This window comes from Mobula hypostoma, chromosome 1, assembly GCF_963921235.1.
Source record: "Mobula hypostoma chromosome 1, sMobHyp1.1, whole genome shotgun sequence".
Lineage (NCBI taxonomy): Eukaryota > Metazoa > Chordata > Chondrichthyes > Myliobatiformes > Myliobatidae > Mobula > Mobula hypostoma.
In genome coordinates, this window is record NC_086097.1 from 132989995 (window position 1) to 133017720 (window position 27726).

At 41.6% G+C, this 27726-nt stretch overlaps 1 protein-coding gene across 1 annotated transcript in view; it reads right to left on the reverse strand.

The window, feature by feature from the left end:
• galr1a (galanin receptor 1a) overlaps positions 1 to 26734 on the reverse strand; it is a 32787-nt gene extending 6053 nt beyond the window's left edge. The window contains exons 1-4 of the mRNA XM_063043245.1: positions 26718 to 26734; positions 25810 to 26060; positions 24904 to 25556; positions 10056 to 10121 (exon numbers count right to left, since the gene is read on the reverse strand). Of these exons, the coding sequence (XP_062899315.1) occupies positions 10056 to 10121; positions 24904 to 25556; positions 25810 to 26060; positions 26718 to 26734 (987 nt within the window). The remainder of the gene's footprint in view (positions 1 to 10055; positions 10122 to 24903; positions 25557 to 25809; positions 26061 to 26717) is intronic.
• Between the last annotated feature and the right edge of the window lie 992 nt (positions 26735 to 27726).

Consider the following 27726-nt stretch of genomic DNA (forward strand, 5'->3'; position numbering starts at 1 on the left):
AGAGCCAAAAGTTAAATTCAGAGTCTAAATTTAACACCTGTGATATAAGAATATTACATCCGGGGAAGAATAGTCTATTCATCAGATGGGCCCATGCTGGAGTTTAGTTTGCACCCCTATCACCTCCCACACCCTCAGCATACGTACTTAGCCCTTTCTCCCTCTCATAGCTAACTTTTAACTGCCCCCTCATATCAGAGGAAATTAGATATGCTCAATAAATTCTATGGCATACAACTGCTGTGAATGAATAGATGAAAAGATCAGGTCAGCTTTCTCTTAAACGTTTCTCTGCCAATTATCTTAACCGCTCCATCCACATTTTCCATCAGAGTCCATTTGTCCCTCACTCTGCGCTTGGGGCTCTTTTTATCACCCAGTTAAATATTGCATCTTAAAAACTCTTTATTCACACCCTTCCATATCTTTGTAACCTATATTATGTATTTTGTTTTTTTTCTACCCCACTGTACTTGTGTATGGTAGATCTAAAAAAAATATTTTTCACTGCGCCTCAGTACATGTGACAGCGTAGGGGCGTAAACTTCTTGCAAATAAAAGAAAAACACATGGAGCTGATACATTTCTGGCATGTTCTGCCTTTAACTTTTAGAATTTAGAATTTTTGTTTTATTTTTGATGATTTAGTTCATCTCATTATTTGGCTTGGTATTTTGCAGAAGCACAGAATCAATATGCTTTGGTAAAAAGATTCTTTATCAACTGCAATTTTTGTTGCTGTGGTGAGCTCCACGTTTTCTGGGTAAATTCACTCCAAAAGAACTTTAATCTGCTGCAAAACACACTGTTCTGGAGCCAAACTGAGTATAACAGGGATCTGGAAGTGAACGAGTATTGGAGGAAGTAGCTGTCATGTAAAAACATCTGAACATATACAGTGCATGAGGAGATAGGGGATAGGATTGACCTGCTCTTGGGTGGTGAGATTAGGCTAAATGGCACTTCTTCCAATGTCACAGATAAGATGGCACAAATGGCCTCTTATGTGTAAATTTTCTCCAATTTATTGTTCTTGTGGATATATTTGGATCTTAAGGAGATATCAATGAGATAAGAGAACCTGACTACCTGGGAGCTCGGCAATTCTTTCCATTAGATATCTCCACACTGGCCCCATCCTTGCATGCAGCAAGTCTCCAGGATACTTCTAAAGCCTCTATGGATGGAAAATTTGAATACTAGTATCCTGGAGCAATCAATCAATGAGACTCTTAATGTAATGGACTAGTCATTTTAATCTTCTTTAGGAGCAGAGAAAGTAGAAGTACAAGCAGACTGTTTGCTAAAGCCCACTCCACCATTTAGTAGGAACTTGGCTGACCCAATGTCTTAATCCCAAGTTCCATTCAGTCCTCATATCTCCTCAATTTCCTCAGTATCTAAAAACCTAACAATTTCAGTCCTTCATATGCACAATCTCTGAGTACTCAGAGTCTCTGAGCCAGGAATTCTGCTTTTAACTTGGTCTCCATGAAGTTATTAAGATCTGAAATAATTTTCATTTGTTGATAGTGCCTTAAATTTCAGAAGATTGTACCGCTGTAGTAGCACTTCAAGTAGCAAGTCCATTCTGTTAAACACCAGCCAACTGTCTGTCAATCTGCTTCAATTAGAATCTAAGGAGATCACCAGAGAGCTTGTTGTTAAGACAAAGCACCAAGCAGATCAAGAAGGCCAAGTTGCACTAGCACCATAGAATCATAGAGCAATACAGGAAGGATATAGGCCCTTCTGCCCAACCAGTCCATTCTCACCATGGTCCTCACCCAACTAGTCCCAATTTCCTGCATTCTATCTGCATCCCTCCAAGACCCATCCTCCCTGTACCTATCCAGGTGCTTCTTAAATAATACTGTACCTGCTCCAAACATTTCTCCCCACAGCTCATTACATATTCTTCCAACCTTCCATGTCATTAAGTTGTCCCTCAGCTCTCTTTTAATCTTTTCACCTAAGGAATCTTTTCTTCCTATTTTTGGACTCTCCTACCCTAGGAAAAATACTGTTTCCATATACCTTATTTATGCCTCTCATAATTTTAAACAATTCTGTAAGGTTGCCTTTCATTCTCCAATCTTCTAAGGAATAAACATCCACCCCGACCAACCTTTCCCTATAACTCAGGCCTTCTAGTCCTAGCAACACCCTCATAAATTCTTTATGCATTCTTTCAAAGGTCTAAAGGTTCGTTTATTATCAAAGTATACAACTCCAAAATTCTTCAATTCTCTGAGTAGCCATGAATCCAAGAAAGAAATGAAAGGCAATATGATCATCAACCCACAAACCTCACCTCCCTGCAAAAAAAAAATGAACAAAATCGGAACAGGCACATCATCATCCAAGCCCCTCCTCCTGCACAAAAACTGAGCAAAATAGATCAGGCACATCAACACCCAAATCCCTCCTCTTGCACAAAAAAAAATGAACAAAACAGATCAGGTACATCGACACCCAAATCTCTCTCCCACACAAAGGCAAACAAAATGGATCAGGCACGTCAACCTTCAAAATTCCCCTCCTTGCACAAAAAGGCGAGAAGATCGGGCAAAAAAACACAAAATATAAAAACTATAAGACTGAAAAACAAAGAGTCTATAATCCAAGTCCACATCTAAAACGCAGAAAAAAACCTGGGCACCACTCTTCAGGCCCAGCAGCAACCTCTCCCTTCTCTGGTACAGAGCAACTGATCAAAAGGCAAGCAGCCAGCACTCAACCTTTGCGCTTCCTTCGATGCTTCAAACTCCCTCATCACTTTAATCAGCAAACAATGGAAGCTTTAATCGGCAAAATAGAGCCAAACATCAACTTGCACCCATCCCGCAGCCTGCCTGCTACAAGGTTCGTGCTTGCTACCTCAGCCGCTCAGTGACTGCAGAGCGCTGGAGCATCCAACAACCTCCAATCTTCAGTACTCGCCTTGATGTTTCAGACACCCTCATCACATTACATGGTGAACAATGGAAGCTATAATCAGCAAAATGGAGTCAAACATTGGCTTTCCAGTATAACCACATCTTTCCTATAAAACTATACACAGTTCACCAACTGTGACATCACCAATAAATTCTCCAACTGCAACATAATGGTCCAGCTGCTTTCTTCAATGCCCTGACTGATGAAGACCAGCCTGCTAAATACCCTTTTCACCACCCTATCTACATATGACACCGATGGTGGGTTTTAGCTACTGACAGCCTGTACAGCCTATAGAACCTTTAATCTCTTGCAACACCTCATTTTTTGTCTGTAGTACTGTATTTTATGAGCAATAATAATAATTCCAAATAATAACCTCAAATTTCCTGTTTCAGATGTTGTGGCGACTCCCTCAATGAGCCCTTTTGTGGGCTAGCATGGAGGAAACTGGTGTCTTCCAGTCCAGGAGCAGACCGAATAAGATTGGCCCATAAACTGAGAGCAAAAATGCCTTCAATTCTTCAGTTTTGTGTTTTAATTTGCATCAAAAAAACTGCATTGTGCATGATTTGACGTCACCATCTGCAGACATGCAACATATGGGGATTCAGGCTAAAGATATATAAATATGCTACCCAGGCAGACTTTAGCCACGAACATTGTCAGGACCGTGGGAAAGAACATTTATAACAATGTTGGGCTATTATGAAGCTGTTAGTGTTTCAACTGGATCATAGCTGATCTGTACCTACCACCTCTGATTCGGTAATTATTTATATCTTTACCTATTAAAAGTCTATGAATTTCAGTTATGAAGTTTTAAGTGGCCTAATTGCATGATTTTTAGATAAATTTGCTCACATATATTATACTGCACAAAAGAAATTCCTCTCTCATAGATTCTAGAGTTGAAAGTAATAATGAATATTTTGCCATAGTTTATGACATTTATCAATAATTCTTCTGAATCCATTTGAAGTAACAAAGCCTTTACATCGGACATTGTGCATTGGCCTGTTAGCACCATGCCAACATAATCTGTAACCAAGGAAACATCACTATTCACTATTGCTTGATACCTGCATCATATCCACTGCTCTGTGCATCCATCAACAGCATTTCTTCAGGAAATCAAAGGTGGTATCTACCCAAGTGACAGATAAAGTAACATAAAATATAAATTAACCACAGGAAACAGACCAGTAGACAAGATTCTGGGTTGCCAAACCAATTTGTTACAGATGCTGGAACCTGAAGCAGAAAGCAAGGAGCTAGACAAATTCAAAAGGTCAAACAGTGTCTGTGAATGCAAAGGGTCATCAACATTTGGGGTTGAAATGTTGAATCATAACTGGGTTAACAGAAACTGGGAGGGGAGAGGTTCTTTCCAACACATGAACCCCCTTCACCACAGCCCACAGTTATGAAATTTCTTTGCTTTCTCTCATCTGGTTTAATCTGCCAATCACCCCCATACTCTTATCCATTAAGTTCCCCCAGCCCCAAGCAATATTTGATTCCAGATACACATTCCTGCAATCATGTTAGCGTACAGATGAAGGAAAGATACCCAAAGCACAGTTAAAAGTTGGGAGATGGGGATGCACAAGGAACTGCAGGCGCTGGAATCCAGAGGAACTCATACAACATGCTGGAGAATCTCAGCAGGTCAGGCAGCATCTGTGGAAAGAATGAGGGTGGAGCGAGGAAAGATGGCACCAAAGGATTCTGCAGACCCAGGCGACTTCTTCCAGTTTGTCCACAAAACAGCTTATTTCTCTTCTCTTATGTCTTTCATTTCTTTTCAAGGTGGTTGTCATTCTGTCAGAGTCTGTGATCTACAGTTCTTCACAAGTGATGGGTTTCCAGACCAAATGTGCAGCCTCGTGCTTCGCTGTCTCTAGGAACAGTCTGGAAGACATGTGCCCTTAGGGCAGGGAGGTCAGCAGCTGGGTAGTGGCCCTGTCGGCAACCTGGTCATTCACCAGTTTTGCCAACTGAATCATCGAGACTGGAACATCAAGACAGCAGGCAGTGTGTTTGCTAATCACCAGTTGCTATTGGAGGAAAGTCCCTGTACTCGAGCGATCCCTTCTCTCTTTCTTTCAATAGAGAGATCGAGCCTGCTGGTCCCTGAGACAGGGGGCTTGGAGGTGCAACGCAAAAGATTGTAACATCGGAGTGGCAAGTTGCTGGTCCCCACTCTCGTTGTTACGGGAGCAACCTCTCTCTCTCTTGCCTGTCTGAGATACTGAAGGGCTGGTTTGTGAACTGCAGTTTGATGGACTCTTTGGTGCTTCTGTTGCTGCCGTGCATGGTGATGGGGTTGGGAGGGAGTCTAGGGTGGTCGGTTCTTCTGCTAGCGTGACTGGAGGTAAAGGGAGGGATTGATACTTTTGCAGTTGCTTGGGCAAAGTGGGGGGGGGCTTCGGGATTTCGATGTTTCTATCATTCTATGGGGTTTCTTTATTTCATGGACTTTTGTGAGAGGATGAATTTCAGGTTGCGTACTGTAAACATACTCTGATATTAAATGTACTTTAAAACTTTGAAACTTTGAAGGAATAAACAGTCAATACTTCGAGCCGAGGCTCTTCGTCAGTACTGGAAGGGAGAGGAGAAGAAGCCAGAAAAGGAAGGTGCGGGGAGGGGGAGGGGGAGGAGTTCAAGCTGGAAGGTGCTAGGTGAAACCAGGAAGACGGGATGAAGTGAGAAACTGGGAGATGATGGGTGAAAATGGTAAAGGGCTGAAGAAGAAGGAATCTAATAGGAGAGGAAAATGGACCATGAGAGAAAGGAAAGGAGAAAGGGCATGAGAGAGAGACAATTGGCAGGCGAGGAGAGGGGAAAAAGAGGGAAGGGGAAGGCAGAGAAAACTACTGGAAGTTAGAGAAATCAACGTTTGTGCTGTCAGGTTGAAGGCGTTGCAGTCGAGAAGGCCATGAACTGACATGCCAAAATGGGAATGGCAATTGGAACTAAAATGATTAGCCACTAGGAAATCTTGCTTGTTACGAATGGAGCAAAGGTGCTCAGCAAAGCAGACTCCAATTTCCACCATGTCTCATCAATATAGAGGAGGACACATCAGGAGCACCAGATACAGTAAATGACTCCTACAAATTTGCAGGAAAAATGTTTCCTCACCTGAAAGGACTGTTTGGGGCCCATAAAGGAGGTGAGGGAGGAGCTGAAATGGGCAGTTATAGCACTTCTTCCACTTGCTGCCAAGTGGGGAGGAACAAATGGACGAGAGAATCTCAAAGTGAGTGATCCCTGCGGAAAGTGGAGAGTAGGAGGAGTTAAAGATGTGTTTGGTGGCAGGGTCCTGTTGAACATTGCGGAAGTTGTGGAGAATAATGTGCTGGATGCAGAGGCTCACGGGGTGGTAAGTAAGGACAAGGGGAACTGTATCCCTGTTAAGGTGGTTAGAAGATGGGGCGAGGGTGGATGTCCGGAAAATGGAAGGAATAAGGGTGAGGGCACAGCAATGGTGGAGGAAGGGAAATTCCATTCTTTGAAGAAGGAAGATATCTCTGATGTTCTGGAAAGGAAATCCGCATTCTGGGAACAGATGCGGTGGAGATGAAGGAACTGAGAAAAGGGAGGGGCACTGTTACAGATTGGGAAGAACTATAGTCAGGATAGCTGTGAGAGGCAGTATGTTTCTTCCCTTCCACCATCCGATTTCTGAACGGATCATGAACCCATGAACACCAACTCACTTTTGCTCTCTTTTTGCACAACTTAATTATATTTTTATATTTCTTACTGTATCTTATAGTAATTTTTTAATGTATTGCACTATACTACTGCTACAAAACAACACATTTCACGAAATACGTCAGTGATAATAAGCCTGATTCTGAATCTGATTCCTATACAACTCGTACCATGCCCCTGACCAGAAGAGAAAGACAGTGATTTACAGACACATCATTGATAGAGTTTTGGAGAAATTAGATTAAATCATTAGTGATTTGAATCGTTAGGACTGGAAGACATTTTAGAATCAGAACATGATGGGAAACATCATATTCTTTGTTAGGGAGACTGCACTTGGAGTACTAAGAGCATTTCTGGTCACCGAACTGTAGGCAGGATGTGACTCATTTACAGAGGATGCAAAAAAAATCTCAAGGATATTGAGAGCTTGAATTGTAAGGAGAGATTAGATAGATTGGGAACTGTTTTCACTAGAGCAAAGGGTGACCTTTTAGCAGTTTCTAAAAGCATGAAGGACAGAGATAATGTCACAGTCCTTTCTTTCCCCCCAGGTAGTGGGCTCCAGGACAACAGGGCATAAATTTAAGGTGTGACAGGAAAGAGTTAAAAGGGACCTGATGGACAACTTCTTCACTTAGAGGATGGTAGGTATATAGAATGATCCTACAGAGGAAATGACAGACATGTGTACATTTACTACATTTAGAAGACATTTGGACATGTAAATTGATAGGAAAGGTTTACAGCAGGGGTTCCCAACCCGGGGTCCACAGAACCCTTACTTAATGGTATTTGTCTATGGCATACAAAAGGTAGGAACCCCTGGTTTAGAGAGATATAGGCTACACCTAGGCAAAACGGACTAGCTCAGGCAACTATCTTGGTTGGCATGGGTGAGTTGGATCAAAGTAACTACTTCTATGATGTAGAAGTCTATAAATCTGAAATCTAGCTGTAATGTTCTCAGCTGTTCAAACACGTGGAATTATTTTACAGCTTAGAATACATTTCCTTTCCCGCTCCTAAAATACACAATTTTAGATTACACAAATCTGAATTGCCTATGCCTGTATCTGCATAATCTGTCTCTAACTCTTGTAACCTCATGCATGTTTGTTCATATTTTATAATGCTCCCATTTGGTATCAGCTAATCTTGGTGACAAATCTCTGAAGATATATCCTGGACACAACATATTTATGAAATTACAAAGAAGACATGCCAGCAACTATATTTCATTAGCAATTGAGGACATTTAGTTATTTTATCAAATTACGGTATTGCTTTGCACTGTTTTAACTATGTTATAATTATGTGTTTTTTGTCAGTTTTAGTCTTGGTCTGTTTTGTGTTTCTGTGATATCATACTGGAGGAAAATTGTATCATTTTTAATGCATGCATTTCTAAATGACAATAAAACGAGGACTGAGTGTCCTCATAATCTAATCTAATCTTATCCAGCAAAGAGTCTAGTAAATTTTTCGTTAGTTGTACTATACTGGTTGCATCATCATCTGGTATGGAGAGGGCCACTGCATCAGATCAGAGAAAGCTGCAGAGCTTTCTGTAAATTTACCCAACTCCATTATGGGCACGAGCTCCCTCAGCAATAAGAACATCTTTAAAAGGCGATGCCTCAGAAGGGTGGCACCCATCATTAAGGACACCCACCACGCAGAACTTGCCCTCTTCTCATTACTACACTCACAAGGAGGTATAGGAGTCTGTAGATACAGACTCAACGTTTTAGGAGCAGCTTCTTCACTTCCACCATCATATTTCTGAACGGATCATGAACCTATGAACACCAACTCACTTTTTGCATAACTTAGTTATATTTTTATATTTCTTGCTGTATCTTATAGTAATTTTTTATGTATTGCACTATACTACTGCTACAAAACAACACATTTCACAAAATATGTCAGTGATAATGAGCTTGATTCTGAATCTGATTCTTATACAACTAGTACCATGCAAGAGTTTAAGAGGTATCAGTTGCAGGACTTCCAACAATGAGACACAGGCACGTAACAAGGCATACACTTCCAATGTGAGAAACATGTTGTTCTTTGCTTTCAGACTATTAGCTGGCCCCTTATGCATGTTGTCACTCTAGTTTCCAGAAACTGGTTATTAATCTTCACGGTTGTAAGTGAGTTGGTACATCAAGGCTGTGCTCAAGCTGAACTTGTCAATGATTTTCCAGGATCAAAGCAGTGAAGTTAAGTCCTGTCTCTTTTAAATCCACAGCGACTACTTAATCAGCATGAAAGAGCACAATCTAATTAGGTGTTTAAGAAGATGAAAGATTTGATGGTTTCTCTCTAGCTACGTTAATTCTTCAGGGTTTCAGGGTGGGCTGGATGATGGGGAGATGAGATTTGAGTAGCAGGTGGCTGGGAGATTTTGGAGGATGTGGGCGTAATCCTGAAATATAATACAGGAAAAAGGACGCAGGAGAGATAAAATCTAAAACCCTTCCTCACAATGAGTTGTTAGAGCTGATTCAATTGAAAATTTCAAAAACCGTGAGGCAGAGTTTTATTGAGTATGGATTTTAAAGGTTACAGATCTAAGGTAGGTAGATGTAGCTCAACCATTATCCAAATGAATCATGATCATATTTGAGGGGCCAAATAGCTTTTGTTAGAAATGTTTCATCCCATGTTGCAGCACTGTGTAATTTTATCATTATTCATCCCTGTCATTTTTTTCATATTTTTCCAGCTTCTCACCAACAAGGAAAGACTATTACTACTGCTACTATATCTCTCTATGGAATAAGAGTTTAATTTTCACTATATCCTATTTACTTTACTCATGAGACAATTCTTTCAAATATTTAAAATAAAACTGCTATTTAATCTGAACAGTCCCTTGAGTTTGAGTCTTAATATTGGTTTCTCAGAACTAGTGAGTATAACAACCTACTTCATCGTTATTCTTGAATTAAGTCTATCAAAAATGTAATTAGATCTCTCTCTACAGAAATTGTTACTCCATCACCAAGATTTTAAATCACATACAGTCAGTGCTTATGGAATTTTATACTACATTACAAACTAATGCATATTGATAAAATGGGATGAAATTCAATGAATTTTTATTACATAAAACATAACCAACAATAGGCACTTGTGTAATATGTCATCACCAACGTGAATTAGTCCGGAGAAGGAAACTGAACAAACAAAATCTGATATGGGGCTATTTAAGAAAGTCTGACTAGATTTTAAGTACCTTTAAGAGAAGGATGTTAGAGGGAGAATTCTAGAGCCTAAGATTTAGGAACCTTAAGACGCAGTCGCCATTACTGAGTCAATGGATATAGTATAGGCCGGAATTGGATGAGTCCCTAGATGTTGTCAAAATAACAGCTTACCTTCCTTTTAGATGATTCGGACTTCTTTGAAATATTGCGTAGTTTTTTGCGTAAATGATTCAAGACCTGAAAGCAGTACAAGCAGCATTATAAACCAACAGGGACATCCAGAAATATCACAAGGATCTCTCAAGACAACATAAAATGAATTTATAGCAAAAATATTCGAAGTACTCAGGTCAAAAAGTTCAAAGTGAATTTATTATCAAAGTACATATTTGTCATCTTATACTACATTGAAATTTGTTTTCTTGCTGAAGTTTACAGAAGAATAAAGAAATGCAATATAATTTATGAAAAGCTGTAAATGACAAAGACGGCCAGGCCATCAACATGCAAAATGAGACAAAATGTGCCAGTAATAAAAAGTAAGTAAATATCACACAGCAAGACAGTGTATCAGTTAGTACAATGCTATTATAACTTGGGGCATTGGAATTCAGAGCTCCATCCGAGCCTCCACTGTACGTCCTCCCTGGGTTTTCTCCAGGTCCTCTGGTTTTCTCCCACAGTCCAAAGACATACCCAGCAGGTTAATTGCTCATTGTAAATTGTCCCATGATGAGATTAATGTTAAACCAGGGTTATCACGGGTTCTGGGGTGGTGCAGCTCAAAGGGCCAGAAGGCCCTATTCCACACTGTAGCTCTAAATAAATAAATGCTGAATTGTGGAGTCCTTGAAAGTGACTTTATAGATTGTGGAGTCAGTTCAGTGTTGCGGTGAATGACATTTTCTATGTTGGTTCAGCAGCTGATTGTTGTAGGGTAATAACTGTTCCTGAACCTATTGATATGGTACTTAAATCTTCTGTACTTCCTGCCTGATGGTAATAGTGAGAAGACAGCATTGCCTCGACAGTGGGGGTCATTGGTGATGGATGCTGCTTTCTTGTGGTAGTGCTCCTTGTAAATGTGCTCAATGATGGAGAGTGCTTTGCCTGCTTTGGACTGGGCTGTATCCACCATTTTTGCAAACTTTCCCATTCCTTGGCATTGGTGTTTCCACCACAGGTCATGATGCAACCAGTTAGGATTCTCTCCACTGTGCACCTATAGAAGTTTGTCAAAGCTTTAGATAACATGCTGAATCGACAGAAACTTCTAAGAAAGTAGAGGTGCTATTGGGACTCCCTTGTGATGGCACTTGGGTGCTGGTTCCAGAACAGATCCAGTGATATGCGAACAGCAAGGAAACTAATGTTACTGACCCTCTCCACTTTCACTCCCCTAATGAGGACTGACCCATGGACCTCTGGTTTCTTCCTTCTATAGTGAATAATCGATAGATCAGACAGCATATTTATCAGGATACTAACGAAGCTAATCAGGTCAATGACCTTTCATCAGAACTGGACAATGATAGGAGATGACTTAAGATTACGGAGAATCAAGGAAGTTAATGAACTCATCCCCCCTTCTCTTGTCTTGTAACCTTAGTCATTTCTTCAATCAGTTTATCCTACTTTTCCATGCCTACCTCTCTGTTGTGTATTTAAGATTTAAGAAATGTTTGAGTAATCTAATATACACAGTGCCTATAAAAAGCATTCACCCCCCCCCCCAGGAAGTTTTCATGTTTTATTGTTTTACAACATTGAATAACAGTGGATTTAATTTGGCTATTTGACACTGATCAACAGGAAAAAGACTCTTTCATGTCAAAGTGAAAACTAATCTCTATAAAGTGAACTGAATTAATTACAAATATAAAACACAAAATAATTGATTGCAGAAGTATTCACATCCCTTTAACATGACACTTCAAATCATCACTGGTACAGCCAATTGGTTTTAGAAGTTACATAATTAGTTAAATAGAGATCTGTTTTTGGAGACCTGGGTACATTCAAGGTGTTTCAACTGATTGTAGTAAAAATACACTTGTATCTGGAAGGTCCAACTGCTGGTGAATCAGTATCCTGGCAAAAACTACACCATGAAGACAAAAGAACACTCCAAGCAACTCTGCGAAAAGGTGATTGAAAAGCAAAAGTCAGGAGATGGATACAAGAAAATTTCCAATTCAATCAACAAGATATGGAAATAATATCACACATTTGTAAATCTTCCTAGAGTAGGCTGTCCTCAAAAACTGAGTGACCATACAAGAAAGGGACTAGTGGGGGAGCCACCAAGAGACCTATAACAACTCCAGAGGAGTTACAGGCTTCAGTGGCTGAGATGGGAGAGACAGCGCATACAACAACTGTTGCCTGGGTGCTTCACCAGTCACAGCTTTATGGGAGAGTAGCAAAGAGAAAGCCACTGTTGAAAAAACGCACATGAAATCTCGGCTAGAATTTCCAGAGGGCATGTGCGGGAGTCTGAAGTCAGATGGAAGAAGGTTCTATGGCCTGATGAAACCAAAATGAAGCTTTCTGGCCATCAGACTAAGCTCTATGTTTGGTGTAAACCAAACACAACACATTATTAAAAACACACCATCCCTACCGTGAAGCATGGTGGTGGCTGCGTCATGCTGTGGGGATGCTTCACTGCAGCAGGCCATGGAGGGCTTGTGAAAGTAGCGGGTAAAATGAATGCAGCAAATTACAGGATTTGTGGGTTGAGTTAAGGAAATGCAAGGGTAAAAGGATGTTGATGGCAGTTATATACAGGCCTCCCAACAGTGGCTGGGAGGTGGACCACAGGTTACAACAGGAAATAGAAAAGGCGAGTCAAAAGAGCAATGTTATGGTAGTCATGGGAGATTTTAACATGCAGGTCGATTGGAAAAATCAGGTTAATAATGGATCTCCAGTGAGTGAGTTTGTTGAATGCCTAAGAGATGGTTTTTTTCAGAGCAGTTTGCCGTTGAGCCTAGTATACTGAATTGGGTGTTATGTAATGAACCGGAGGCGATTAGAGAGCTTAAGGTAAAAGAACCCTTAGGAACCAGTGATCACAATAGGACTGAGTTCAACTTGAAATTTGATAGGGAGAAAGTAAAGTCTGATGTAGCAGTATTTCAGTGGAGTAAGGGAAATTACAGTGATATGAGAGAGGAGTTGACCAAAGTAAATTGGAAGGAGTTGCTAGTAGGGATGTCAGCAGATCAGCAATGGCATACATTTCTGGGAAAAATGAGGAAGGTGCAGGACATGTCTATTCCAAAATTAAAGAAATACTCAAATGGCAAAATAGTACAACCATAGCTGACAAGGGAAGTCAAAGCTAATGTAAAAACAAAAGAGAGGGCATACAACAAAGCAAAAATTATTGGGAAGATAGAGGATTGGGAACTTTTTAAAAACCTATGGAGAGCAACTAAGAGTGGGAAAGATGAAATATGAAAGCAAGCGAGCAAATAATATCTAAGTGGATAGTAAAAGTATTTTCAAGCATTTAAAAAATAAAAAAGAGATGAAAGTGGATATAGGACTGCTAGAAAGTAAGGTAGGAAAAGTAATAACAGGGACAAGGAGATGGCAGATGAACTAAATGAGTATTTTGTATCAGTCTTCACTGTGGAGGACACTAACAGTATGCCTGATGTTGTAGTGTGTGAAGGAAGAGAAGTGGGTGCAGTTACTATTACAAGAGAGAAGGTGCTCAAAAAGCTGAAAGACCTAAAGGTACATAAGTCATCCGGACCAGATGAACTGCATCCTAGGGTTCTGAAAGATATAGCGTTAGAGATTGTGGTGGCATTAGAAAAGATCTTTCAGAAATCGTTGGACTCTGGAATGGTGCCAGAGGACTGGAAAATTAGAAATGTCACTCCATTCTTTAAGAAAGGAGGAACGCAGCAGAAAGAAAATTATAGACCAGTTAGCCTGACCTCAGTGGTTGGGAAGATGTTAAGGATGAGGTGATGGAGTACTTGGTGACACAGGACAAGATAGTATAAAGTTAGCATGGTTTCCTTCAGGGAAAATTCTGCCTGACGAACCAATTGGAATTCTTTGAGGAGATTACAAGTAGGATAGATAAAGAATATGCAGTGGATGTTGTATATTTGGACTTTCAGAGGCCTTTGACAAGGTGCCACACATGAGGCTGCTTACCAAGTTAAGAGCCCATGGTATTACAGGAAAGTTATTAACATGGTTAGAGCACTGACTGATTGGTAAGAGGCAGCGAGTGGGAATAAAAGGATCCTTTTCTGGTTGGCTGCCAGTGACTAGTGGTGTTCCGCAGGGGTCAGTGTTGGGACCACTTCTTTTTATGCTGTATATAAATGATCTAGATGATAGAATAGATGGCTTTACTGCCAAGTTTGCAGATGATACAAAGATTGGTGGAGGGGCAAGCAGGCAGGATGCAGAAGGTCAGATTAGGGGAATGGGCAAGAAAGTGGCAAATGAATTATAATAGTTGAAAATGCTTGGACATGCACTTTGGTAGTAGAAATAAGTGTGCAGACTATTTTCTAAATGGGGAGAAAAGCCAAAAATCTGAGATGCAAAGGGATTTGGGAGACCTTATGCAGAACACCCTAAAGGTTAATTTTCAGTTTGAGTCAGTGGGTGAGGAAGGCAAATGCCATGTTAGCATTCATTTCAAGAGGTCTAGAATACAAGTGATGCTGAGAGTTTATAAGGCAATTGTGAGGCCTCTCCTTGAGTATTGTGTACAATTTTGGGTCCTCATTTTAGAAAAGATGTGCTGACATTGGAGAGGGTCTAGAGGAGGTTTATAAGGATGATTCCAGGAATGAAAGAGTTATCATATGAGGAGCGTTTGATGGCTCTGGGTCTGTACTCACTAGAATTCAGAAGGTTGAAGGGGGAGATCTCATTGAAACCTTTCGAATGTTGAAAGGCCTAGACAGAGTAGGTGTGGAAAGGATGTTTCCCACGATGGGAGAGTCTAGGACAAGAGGGCACAGCCTCAGGACAGAGGGTCACCCTTTCAGAACAGAGATGTGGAGAAATTTCTTTAGCCAAAGGGTGGTGAATTTGTGGAATTTGTTGTCATATGCAGCTGTGGAGGCCAGGTCATTGGGTGTATTTAGGGCAGAGACTGATAGGTTTCTGTTTGGACAGGACATCAAAGGTTACAGGGAGAAGGCGGGGAAATGGGGTTGAGGAGGAGAAAAAAGGGGATCATCCATGATTGAATAGTGGAGCAGACTCGATGGGCCAAATGGCCTAATTCTGCTCGTATGTCTTATGGTCTTATGTCCTGGGTGACAGGGGTACTTCATGATGGATGCCGCTCTTTTAAGGCATTGCCTATTGAAGGTGACCTGGATGTTGGGAAGGCTACTGCCCATGAGAGAGCTGGCTGAGTTTGCAACTTTCCGAAGCTTCCTCCGATCCTGTGCAGTGGCCCTTCCCCCTCCATACCAGGCTGTGATGCAAACAGTTAGAATGTTCACTATGTAGAAATTTGCAAATGTCTTTGGTGATATACCAGTTCTTCTCAAATTCCTAATGAAATATAGCCAATCCCAAGCCTTCTTTGCAGTTGCATTAATATGTTGGGCCCAGGATAGATCCTCAGAGATGTTGACACCCAGGAACTTGAAATTGCTCACTCTGTCCACTTCCGATCCCTCGATGAGGACTGGTTTGTGTTTTCTCGTCTTACCCTCTCTAAAGTCTACATTCAGTTTCCTGGTCTTACTGATGTTGAGTGCAAGGTTGTTGCTGCGATACCTTTCAACCAGCTCATCTATCTCACGCTTGTACATCTCTTCATCACCATCAGAAATTCTGCCAACAAGAGCTGTGACATAAGAAAATTTATAGACAGCATTTGAACTCTGCCTAGCCACACAGGCACGGGTATAGAGAAAGTAGAGCAGTGGTCTAAGCTCACATCCCTGAGGTACGACAGTGCTGATTGTCAGCAAGGAGGAAATATTGTTTCCAATCCGCACAGTATGTGGTCTCCCTGTGAGGCATTCAAGGATCCTGTTGCAGAGGGAGGTACAGAGGCCCAGAATTTGGAGCTTGTTGATTAGAACTGGGGTATGATTGTGATGAAAGTTGAGCTGTAATCAATAAAGTGCAGCCTATTACTCTTGTCCAGGTGATTCAAGTCAAGTGGAGAGCCAATGGGATTGCATCTACTGTGAACCTAATGTGGCAAGAGGCAAGCTACAGCAGGTCCAAGTCCTTGCTTAGGTAGGCATTCATTCTTGTCATGACTAACTTCTCAAAGCACCTTAACACAGTAGGTGTGTGTACCACTGGATGACAGCTCACCCTGCCCTTCTTCAGCACTAGTATGATAGTCACTCTTTTGAAGCAGGTGGATCATCCAACTGCAGCAGTGAGAGATTGGAGTTGTTCTTGAACACTCCCACCAGTTGGTTGGCTCAGGTTTCCAGAGCCTTGCCAGGTACAACGTCTGGGGCCTGTCGCCACGTGAGGGTTTACACTCCTGAGAGGTGTTCTGGCATTGGCCTCCAAAACAGACATCACTGAGTCACCAGATGCTGCAGGGATTCGTACAGGTGTAGTTCTACTTTCCATTTCAAAGCATACATAAAAGATATGGAACTCATCAGAGACTGAAGAATCACAGCCATTCATGATGTTAAGTTTTGCTTTGTAGGAAGTTATGGCCTGTAATCTGTGCCAGAGTTGACGTGCATCTGACTCCATCTCTAATCGCAATCAGGTTTTCTTTCTCGTCCCTAAAATTGACTTTGATAGATCATACTTGGACCTCTTGTATAGTTCTTGAATGCCACAGATCTAGTCCTCAGGAGACTATGAACCTCCAGTTCATCGACAGCTTTTTTTTGGGTATGACCAATACATTCGCGAAGGCACATTCTCATCCACAAAGGCCTTGCTGACCCTTAACTACTTTTGCATCATAACTATCAATCAATTTTTAACCTCTAGGTTAAATGGATCAACAATTGGCATAAAATAACCATAAAAATTATATAGGATCACAACAGGGAATCAAGTTGTTTGACCCAACCAGTTCATGCTGATGTTCTCACTCCATTTGAGCTTCCTTCACTAACCCATTAGCGTAACCTCCTCCTCAAATGCTTACCCAGTCTCCCTTTAAGTGTAAAATAAAAACAGAAAATGCTGGAAAAGTTTAGCAGATCAAGCAGCATCTGTGGAAAGAAAAACAGTGTCTCAGGACAAAAACTCAGTGTTTCTAGCATTTTTTATTTCAGTTTTTATGAGGGTGCAGAAGTTTATCAGGATGCTGCCTGGATTAGAAAGTATAAGCTATAAGGAGAGGATAGGCAAACTCAGGTTCTTTTCTCTAGCGTGGACCACACTAGATGGAATATTTTTCAGGTGAGAGAGAGAAAGTTGAAAGGGGATGTGTGGGGCAAGTTTTGATTTTTTTTTTAAACACAGGGAATGGTAGGAGCCCAGAATGGCTTGTGGATGTGGTATTGGAAGCAAATACTATATATTGAGCTATGGAAGAGGTTTTTTGATAGGCAGATGAATATGCAGAAATTTGAATCAATTGCAGGCAAAAGAGATTAGTTTAATGTGGCATTATGCTCAGCTCAGGCATTGTGGTCTTGTCCTGTCCTGTAATATTCTCTATTTCAGACTTCTAATATCCGCAGCTTTTTTTGATTTTCACAGTCTTAAATAACCTTTGCTTCAAGCATGCCCAGTGGGAGCATGTCCAACATTCTCACTGATCCTTAAAAAATGTCTCTTGTGAATTGCCTTGTGGATTTTCTTACATCAGTGGCCTCTGGTTTGCTCTTTCCCATGTTCTCTTTTTGTATCCACTCTGCCAAAGCCTTTCATCATATTAATGACCTCTATTAGTTTACTATTCAACTTCCTGTTTGCAAGATAAAATAAACCCAGCTTGTTCATCTTTTCATGATGTGTGTAACTTTGCATTTCTGTTATCAGCCTTGTAAGTCTTCTCTGTACCATCTCCAGTGCCTCCATATCCTTTTTGATGATATTCTGAAACGTGTGTAAGATTACAATGATCTAATCAGGATCCAATACAAATCTGGCATATCTTTCCCAATTTTCAATTTTATCCCTCTAGAAATAAAATCCGAGTAACATACACAAAATGCTGGAAGAACTCAGCAGGTTAGGAAACATCTATTGAAATGAATAAACAGTTGACATTTTCGCCCAAGAGCCTTTGTCAAGACTGAGAAGGAAGGAGGAAGACCCTGGTTTACAGACTTAATGGCTCACATCACATCAAATGATGCGTACATTTTAACTCCAGGATGCCCCTGTTCCCCTATCCTAGCTATCTTCCTATCCCACCTGCACACAGGCAGAGACAGAAGGGCAAGGCCAGAGATAAGGACAACAAAGAGGTGGTCATGGATGCAGAGGAGGAGCTACAGATTACTTCAAGTCGGTAGACTGAGCCATGTTCAAGGACTGTATAAAAACATTTGTAGACGAGTGTATCCTCAGAAAATCATTGAGTCTTCCCCAAACCATAAGTCTTGGCTGAACCATAAAATCCACAATCTGCTCAGAGCCAGATCAGTAACATTCAGGTCTGGCAACTAAATTAAATACAAGAGGTCCAGGTATGATTTCCAGAAAGCTACCTCACACCCGAAGTAGCAATTTTGGACCAAACTTGAATCGCTGAAGGATGATCAAAAGCTGTAGTAGGGCTTGAATGCTATTACCAGTCCTACAAATTGAAACCAAGTGACATAGGTGACACCAAGATTTCACTCCCAGATCAACTCAATGCCTGTTATGCTCGCTTTGACCGTCAAAACATGGAGGCACCTTCATAAACTCACACAAATGCCGAAAACCCTGTGGTTTCTGAGGCTGACGTGAGAGTGTCCTTCAGGAAGATAAACCCACAGAAAGCATCCTGCCCAGATGAGGTATCTGGTTGAGTGTTAAAGACTTGTGCAGAGCAACCAGCTGGAATTTTCACCAATATCTTTAAACCCTTCCATCAGTAGTCTAAACTACCCAACTGCTTCAAGCAGGTTTCAATTTTACCAGTGCCTAAGAAGGACATGGTAACATGACCCAATGACTATCATCTAGTAGCACTTACATTCACTGTGATGAAGTGCTTTGAGAGGCTGGTGATGAAATTTATCAGTTCTTGCCTGAGGAGTGACGTGGATCCAATCCAGCTTGTCTATCATCACAACAGGTCAACAGCAGATGTCATTTCATTGGCTCTTCACTCAATCCTGGAACATCTGGATCAGAGGTGGAGAGGGTCAGCATCTTTAAATTCCTCAGGGTTATCATTTGAGTGGATCTGTCCTGGGTCCAGCACTTAAGTGCCATTATGTAGAAAGCACCTCCACTTTCTCAGAAGTTTGTGAAGATTCAGCATGTCATCTGAAACTTTGACAAACTTCTATAGATGTGTGGAGAGCATATTGCTGGTTGCATCACAGTCTGGTATGGAAACACTAAAGCCTTTGTATGGAAATTCCTATGAAAAGTAATGGATATGGCCGAGTCCATCACAGGTAAAGCCCTCCTCACCATTGAGCACATCTACATGTAGCACTGCTGCAGGAATGGAGCTTCCATCATCAAGGATCCCTGCCCTCCAGGCATTGCTCTCTTCTCTCTGCTGCCATCAGGTAGGAGGTATAGGAACCTCAGGATCCACGTCGCCAGGTTCAGGAACAGTTATTACCCTTCAGCCATCAGTCTCTTGAACAAAAGGGGATAACCACTCAACTTCACGTAGCCCTTCACTGAACTGGACTCACTTCAGGGACTCTCCATCTCCTGTTCTCAATATTTGTTGCTTCTTTATTTATTATTATTTCTTTTTGCTCTTTCTTTTTGCAGTTGCACAATTTGTTTCTTTTGCACATGAGTTATTGTCTGCACTGTTGGATGTGGTCTATCACTGATTCTAGTGTTTACTGCGATTGCCCATTAGAAAAAGAATCTCGGGGTTGTATATGGTGAAATATTTGTAATTTGACAATAAATTTACTTTGAACTATCCCACAAAGACTTACAGATTCCAAGCAATAATCAACCTCTACTCTTCTCACCGAAAAGCACTACGTTATTTATCTTTGACTTATAGCTGCCCTCTATTTGTTCCTTCTGCACATTAACTGCATTTATTGCAAGATATGCTTCATGGATAGGACAGGGTTAGAGGGATAGCGTCCAAATGCAGGCACATTGGACTAGTTTAGATGGGTACCTTGATTGACATGGACAGCTTGAGCAAAACGGCCTGTATCTGTGATATACTACTCTATGACTCTTTGTAACAAACATCATTTACACTGATGGTTGTGGAAAGAGAAACACCCAAAGTGCTGATCTGCAAATAACTTCTCAGTTTGCTGACCCTGAAAGTCACACTATCAGTTGTGACATTCACAATTTTCAGATCAGGGAGCCATTGTACACTAATGGACTTGCAACCATAAAGATCGTGGAATATAATTTGATATCATATTGCCATACCAGAAGCTGCCTTGATTACAGGGTATGAGCTGTAAGAAAATGTTAGCAAACTTAGGTTGTTTCCTCTAGAGTGTTGGAGGCTCAGGGGAGGACTGACAGAAGTTGATACAATTATGAGAGGTATAGGTTTTGCAGACAGGATCACCTTCACAGAATAGAAATGGTAAATACTAGCAGACATGCGTTTAAGTTAGGAGGGGGAATATTTAAATGAGATGTACAAGACAAGTGTTTGTTTTAGAGAGCGGTAGATGACTAAACAGGCTGCCATATGTAGTGGTGGATGCAAATAGGATAGGAGTGTTTAAGGGGTTTTTGGTTAAGTACATGAAAATGCAAGGAATGGAAGGACAGGGATCACATGCAGGCAGAAGACATTTAGTTTAACTTGACATCATGTTCAGCGCAGATATTGTCGATTAAAGACCTGTTTCTGTGCTGCTCTGTTCTATGCTCCATGTATATCTAAGAATATTAGCCAATAACTTTCCCATTCTTATACAAAACCCTGCATTGTTTGATATGCTAGCTGCATCATGACATACGAGATGAAAAAGAGTGTATTAATATTATAATTCATCTAAAGCTGCACAATAAGTGATAGAAGCTTTCTATGAGGTTTATGATTTCAAATTGAATTGATGAACTCCAATAAAAAGAGGGAAGCTCTATAAGTCAAAATTAGAGACTGTAAGCGTTTTAACACACCGTATTAAATCAGACTTGGGGAGAGTCTAATGCAGCGACAAGAGATTGGTTCAATCTCGCTTTCAATAATGATTGCTCAGTTCAAGCATCGAGTGTGGGCACTGCTGCAGAAACTGACACTGAAATGAAATATCGTTTTTTTTTATACATACTGTAAGTGTGCAAGGTGGTCAATTTACAATGAGAATCTCAACTGAGATCTTGTCGGTTATCTTGATGATACTCCAAGAAAAGCTGCAGCTATACAATCAAAACAAATGCGACTACAGCACTCAAGCACTTTTGACAGCACAGATGGAAAGAATTGGTTAGAAGAAAGATTGTAACCGGGGTGCAGAGATTAGGAGTAACCAGCAAAGAAGATAATGAGGGAGGTGAGGAAAATTGTTTTGTCTCAACAATTTGGAATGCATGCCCAGGAGGCATATTCAGGTATCAGAGGGACTTGCATTTTGTCTTATATTTGTTAGGCCAGTGGGAAAGAGAAGTAATTTTTATCTCTACTAGTGAGCTAGTACAGTCATGAATAACCAAATAGCCTCCTTCTATGCTGTCTGAATGTTTTTTTGAAGAGAGGTTAAACTCTGAGCATTCCCACTTGGAAAGTAAAAGTAAAGAGTAACACAAAAATGCTGGAAGAACTTAATGAGTATGAGAGTATCTATGGAGGAAAATGGACAAGGTTTCAAGTGAAAACCGTGATTCCACATCTGCAGTCTCTTGCATCATCAAAGGATAATTCAACAAATGATCTCGCAGATCCACTCCCTCACTGTGCGATAAACACTGGTTCTGAACTCATTGGATTATTTCCATAGAAAACATGAAGGTGTTTCCACAAAGCACAGAGTGAACTATTGCCCAGTCCTTTCATTTGAAGGATAATTCAGCATAGTCCTTCCCACCAACATCCAAAAGCAACACATCATCCTGCTGCTTCAATCTATCGAGGAATTTAAAAAGCAGGGCATTTAATCCAGGTTTTGGGTTGAAACCTGACTTTTTTTTTGTCTTTCCCATCACTACCTGAATGCACTGGGCTAGAAATTCTTTTCAGTTAGCAATACAAAACAGTTAGCATTGGATAGGAGCTTTACTGTAGGATTGTTTGAAATGGAAGGGGCAGAGGGAAGTCATTCAGACCAAGGCATAGCTATCTTGCCTACTCTCACTTCCCTGCTCTAGATGTGTACCTTGCAGATTATCACATGTCAAAGAGCTCATCCAAATACCACGTGGTTTTCTGCTCCACCACATGTTCTAGACACTCCCCTCCTTTTTCCTCATCTCCCCTCCAGTCCTTCCCCCAGTCACTTTAGATCTTTGTCTCCTGGTTGTCAAAATTTTTACGAAGTCCCAATCTACCTCAATGACTCCTCACTGCTGCAAGGTAACATTGCCTCTAATTCCTCACTGGTAGCTTGTCAGAGTGACATTGCTTCATGGTGAAGCTAGATAATGAGCTTTAGTTCAGCCACATGATACTGGGCAAAGTGGATCAAGGGAGTATTATGGTCTGTCCAGATCTGATGTCCATTTGACGATTTGAGAATGATGGCAAGTAGCATATCTCTGAGATGATCATGCTCTCCCTATGCCAGGGTGAATTCATTGCGTAAACCAGTTGATAATGAGGAGGGAAGCAACTTTTACTTCACTCATCATTACTGCTTCCATTGACAATACCTTTTCTTGCTTCTCAACTCAATCTCCTGTGGCCAACCATCCTATTCTATAGTCAGCAAACAGGAGTTCAGATGAAACAATTTTACCCATGTCCTTACTCAGCAACCAAAAATGCTTCTGATTTTCAAACACCTCCAGGGGCTTGCACACACCCACTCCCTCACAATTGCCACTCTCTTCAAGCTCCCCAGAACTGGCACTTCTCCAAATTCTGGCCTCTTCTCCACTGCAAAATATAGGCTCTTCACCAAACACAACCAAGCTAAGCCTTTGAGGTCTCACTTTAAGTTACTATCTATTTAAGATTCTCTTTCATGCCTCTTTCTTTTATCAAGCTTTTGTTCATTACATCTAATACTCTTTAAGTGGCTTAGTGTCCAATTCTTTTGTTTGATAATGCAAACTTGATACAATTTGAATGTTTTAATCACAGAGGAGCATGTTATATAAATGTCATCCCCTCAAAACTAATCAATAAGCTTCAAGACCTTTTCTTCAATACCTCTTTGAATTGGCTCCTCAGTTTCCTCACTTGAGGACTTCAGTCAGTTTTGATTGGCAACATCTCTTCCACAATCTCCATCAACACAGGTGTACCCCAAGGCTGTGTCCTTTGCCCCCCTGCTCTATTTGCTTTACACTTATAAGCACAGTTCTAATGCCATATATAAGTTTGCTGATGACAACACTGTTGCAGGCCAAATCAATGGTGGTGACAAATCAACATATAGGAGGGAGATTGAAAATCTAGCTGAATGGGGCCACAACAAAATGCTCTCACTCCATGTCACAAAAACCAAGGAGCTGATTATTGACTTCAGGAGGAGGAAACTAGAAATCCATGAGCCAGCCCTCACTGGGGGATCAGACATGGAGAGGGTCGGCAAATTTAAATTCCTCAGCGTTATCTTTTCAGAGGACCTGTACTGCACCCACGAAGAAAGCAGGGCAGCAACTCTACTTCCTTAGGGGTTTCTGAAGGTTCAACATGACATCTAAAACTTTTGACAAACTTCTATAGATGTATGGTGGAGAGTATATTGACTGCTACATCATAGCCTGGTATGGAAGCACCAATGCCCTTGAACAGAAAATCCTACAAAAAGTAGTGGATACAGCCCAGTCCATCAGGGTAAAAGGCCTCCCCACCATTGAGCTCATACATCTGCATGAAACATTGTTGCAGAGAAGCAGCATCTGTCATCAGGGACCCCCACCAACTAGGTCATGCTCTCTTCCCACTGCTGCCTTCAGGGAGAAGAAACAGGAGCCTCATGACTCACATGTTCGGGAACAGTTATCGTCCATCAACTATCAGACTCTTGAACCAAAGGGGATAACTTCACCCAAGTTCACTTGCCACATCATTGAACTGTTCCCACAACCTAGGGACTCACTTACAAGGAATCTTCATTTCATGTTCTCAATATTTATTTCTTATTTATTTGTTATTATTATTACTATCACTATTTCTTTCTTTTTGTATTTGCACAGTTTGTTGTCTTTTGCACGATGGTTGAACACCCAAGTTGGTGCGGTCTTTCATTGATTCTTTTATGGATTTATTGAGTATGCCTGCAAGAAAATGAATCACAGGGCTGTTTATGGTGACATATATGTACTTTGATAATAAATTTATTTTGAACATTGTATCTGTGCTACTCCATCAGCCAGCCCTGTAGGTCACAGCTCCTCAACCAGATAGTGTACCTTGTTGCAAGTGCAACATTTCCTGCCGGTGAGATCCAAACCGCCTAGTGCATTATACTGGGAGCAGATATTGGTTTTTAACTCCTTATAACTACTTACATCAAATGCTTGTCTATGATTCATGTTAATATATAAGTTACTGCTAATTGCAGTTTACCCTTATCCTGCAATCAAAGTCGAGTTTGTTGTCAGGTATATGTATGCAGCGGTACAATAATAAACTAACGGCAGTATCACAGGCAAATAGCATCAGATACGCAATAGTCACATGGAAAAGTAAACATAAATTTTACACAATTGTGCAACATGAGAACAAAACTGACTATTACAGTGCAAAGTGGTGAGAGTGTTGCTATACTGAGCTAGTGACTGGAGCAATCCCGGGACTTACCTTGGCGTAGCAATAGCAGATGAGGAGCAGAGGCAGCAGGTAGCCAACCACGAAGGTGGCCACCTTGTAGATTCGTCTATAAACGAGGAAAGTCCACAAATCCCAACAGAAGGGGCCCTGGCCTTTGATGTGCAGTAGTACGCGGTAGTAAGCTTCAGGCGACGCGGCGGCCAAAGAGAGCACCCAAATAAGCAGGACTCCCATGACCGTGTGCCTGGCCACCCGAATGCAGGAGGACTTCCTGGAGTGGACGATGGCAATATAGCGATCGACCGCCATGGCAGCGAGAGAGAAAATGCTGACCAGCATTGACACGGTAAAGAAGTAGTGGACGAACTTGCAGAGGAAGCGCCCGAAGACCCAGTGGGGCAGGAAATAGTAGGTGGACTGGAACGGGATGCAGAAGAGTAGGTAGGACAGGTCGGCGATGCTGAGGTTGAGGATTAAGATGTTGGTGGTGCTTCGAGGCTTGCCCGGGGAACTGCGAGCCAACACCGTGATGACTAGAGAGTTGCCCAGGACCCCGAGGCAGAAGATAAGGCTGAAAACGGGGATGATGATGTACCCGTCCGTGCCGATCTGACTGCCTCCTCCCGCAGCCTCCACGCTCTCGTTCAACCCCAGACTGCTATGGTTCAGTTCCATCCCTGTACCTGTAGATTAAACAAACTATCAATAACAGTATCGTTAATGCCTACAGCACTTCCAAGCTTTAGTTTTCTCTTTCTCTCTCTCTCTATCTCTCTGCTTTACACCAGGAAGGCTTTGCAAAGTTGTTCGAAGTCGGTGCGCTTGACAAGTTAAATTATGCCCGTTTAATTATGTATCAGATTTAGACGCAAACCCCCGCGCCCCCCTCCCCGCATCACCACCACCTGAATGGCTGGCTACTCCTTTTAAACTCACTCGTCTCCTCCGACTCTGCCGCGACTTCACTCTTGCCTGTAGTTCCAAGCAGTTTTGATTTGTGTTGCTTCACCCTCCCAGAAGGTTCATCTACTGCCTCCTCTCTATAAGTCTGTTCCTGGGGTTTGCAGTCACAGAGCGAAGAGACTGATACTTGCACAGACTCTTTTAAAGGGGATGTTAGACTGCAGATGAAGCTCAGCTTTTCCCTCACCACGGTGCTCCAGACACCTCCTTCTAGCCCTCCTCTGCTAAAAAAAAACGCCCACCGCCGTCAATTACGAGACAAGTCTCCCTTAGTCTGAAAGATGGGGTTCTACTAATAAATCGGACCTGATTTGCTCAGTTACAGTTCATAAAACATTCCAGTGTCACGTAATATGTTTCCACTGGATTTCAGGTGGAAAAAAACTCAACCCCAAACGTTTACCGTTCATTTCCCTCTACAGATGCTGCTTGACCCCCTCAGTTCCTCCAGCAGTCTGTTCTTCGCAGCAGATATCAGCATCTGCAGCCTCGCCTGTCAGTTTAAGTAGAATATCTGATATGCAAAATATGGAAGAGACTGTAGGTGCTGGAGTCTGGAGCAACAAACAATCTGCTAGAGGGGACTCAGTCGTCTAGCAATATCAGTGGGGTGGGGTAAAGCAGGCATATTGATGCAGGATTTCCACCTGAAACTTCACTATTCCTTTATATAGAACATGGAGCTTAGAAATCTACAGGCTCTTCGACACATGGTTGTGCCGACCATGTAACCTACTCTAGGAACTGTCCAGAATTTCCCTACCACACAGCCCTCTATTTTTCTAAGCTCCATGTACCTAAGAGTCTCTTAAAAGACCGTGTTGTATCTGCCTCTACCACTGTCACTGCAGTGCATTACCACTCTCTGTGTAAATACTTACCTTTGATATTCTCCCATGTCTCTTTCCAAGCACCTTAAAACTATGCCCCCTTGTGTTAGCAATTTAAGCCCTGGGAAAAAGCCTCTGGCTATCCACATGATCAATACCTTTCATCATCTTATACACCTCTACCAGGTCACCTCTCATCCTTCGCCACTCCAAGGAGAAAAGGCCAAGTTCACTCAACCTATTCTCATAAGGTACATTCTCCAATCTAGGCGACATCCTTGTAAATCTCCTCCGCACTCTCTCTACAGTATCCACATCCTTCCTGTAGTGAGGTGACCCAAAGTGAATACAGTACTCCAAGTGCAGTCTAACTAAGATCTTATATAGCTGTAACATTACCTCATGGCTCTTAAACTCAATCCCACAGTTGATGAAGGCCAACACACCATATGTCTTCTTAACCTGTATACCTGTGCAGCAGCTTTGAGTGTCCTATGGACATGGACCTCAAGATATCTCTGATCCTCCACACTGCCAAGAGTCTTACCATTAATATTATACTCTGTCTTCAAATTTGACCTACCAAAATGAACCGTTTCACACTTATCTGGGTTGAACTCCATCTGCCACATCTCAGCCCAGTTCTGCATCCTATCAATGTCCCGCTGTAACCTCTGACAACACTCCAGACTATCCACAACACCCCTAAATTTTGTTCATCAGCAAACTTACAAACCCACCCTTCCACTTCCGCATCCAGGTCATTCATAAAAATCACAAAGTGGATGGGTCCCAGAACAGATACCTGTAGAACACCACTGATCACTGACCTCCATGCAGAATATGAATCATCTACAACCACTCTTTGCCTTCTGTGGGCAAGCCAATTCTGGATCCACAAAGCAAGGTCTCCTTGGATCCCATGCTTCCTTACTTTCTGAATAAGCCTCGCATGGGGAACCTTATCAGATGCCTTACTAAATGCATACACACTACATCCACTGCTCTACCTTCATCAATGTGTTTTGTTACATCCTCAAGGAATTCAATCAGGCTCGTA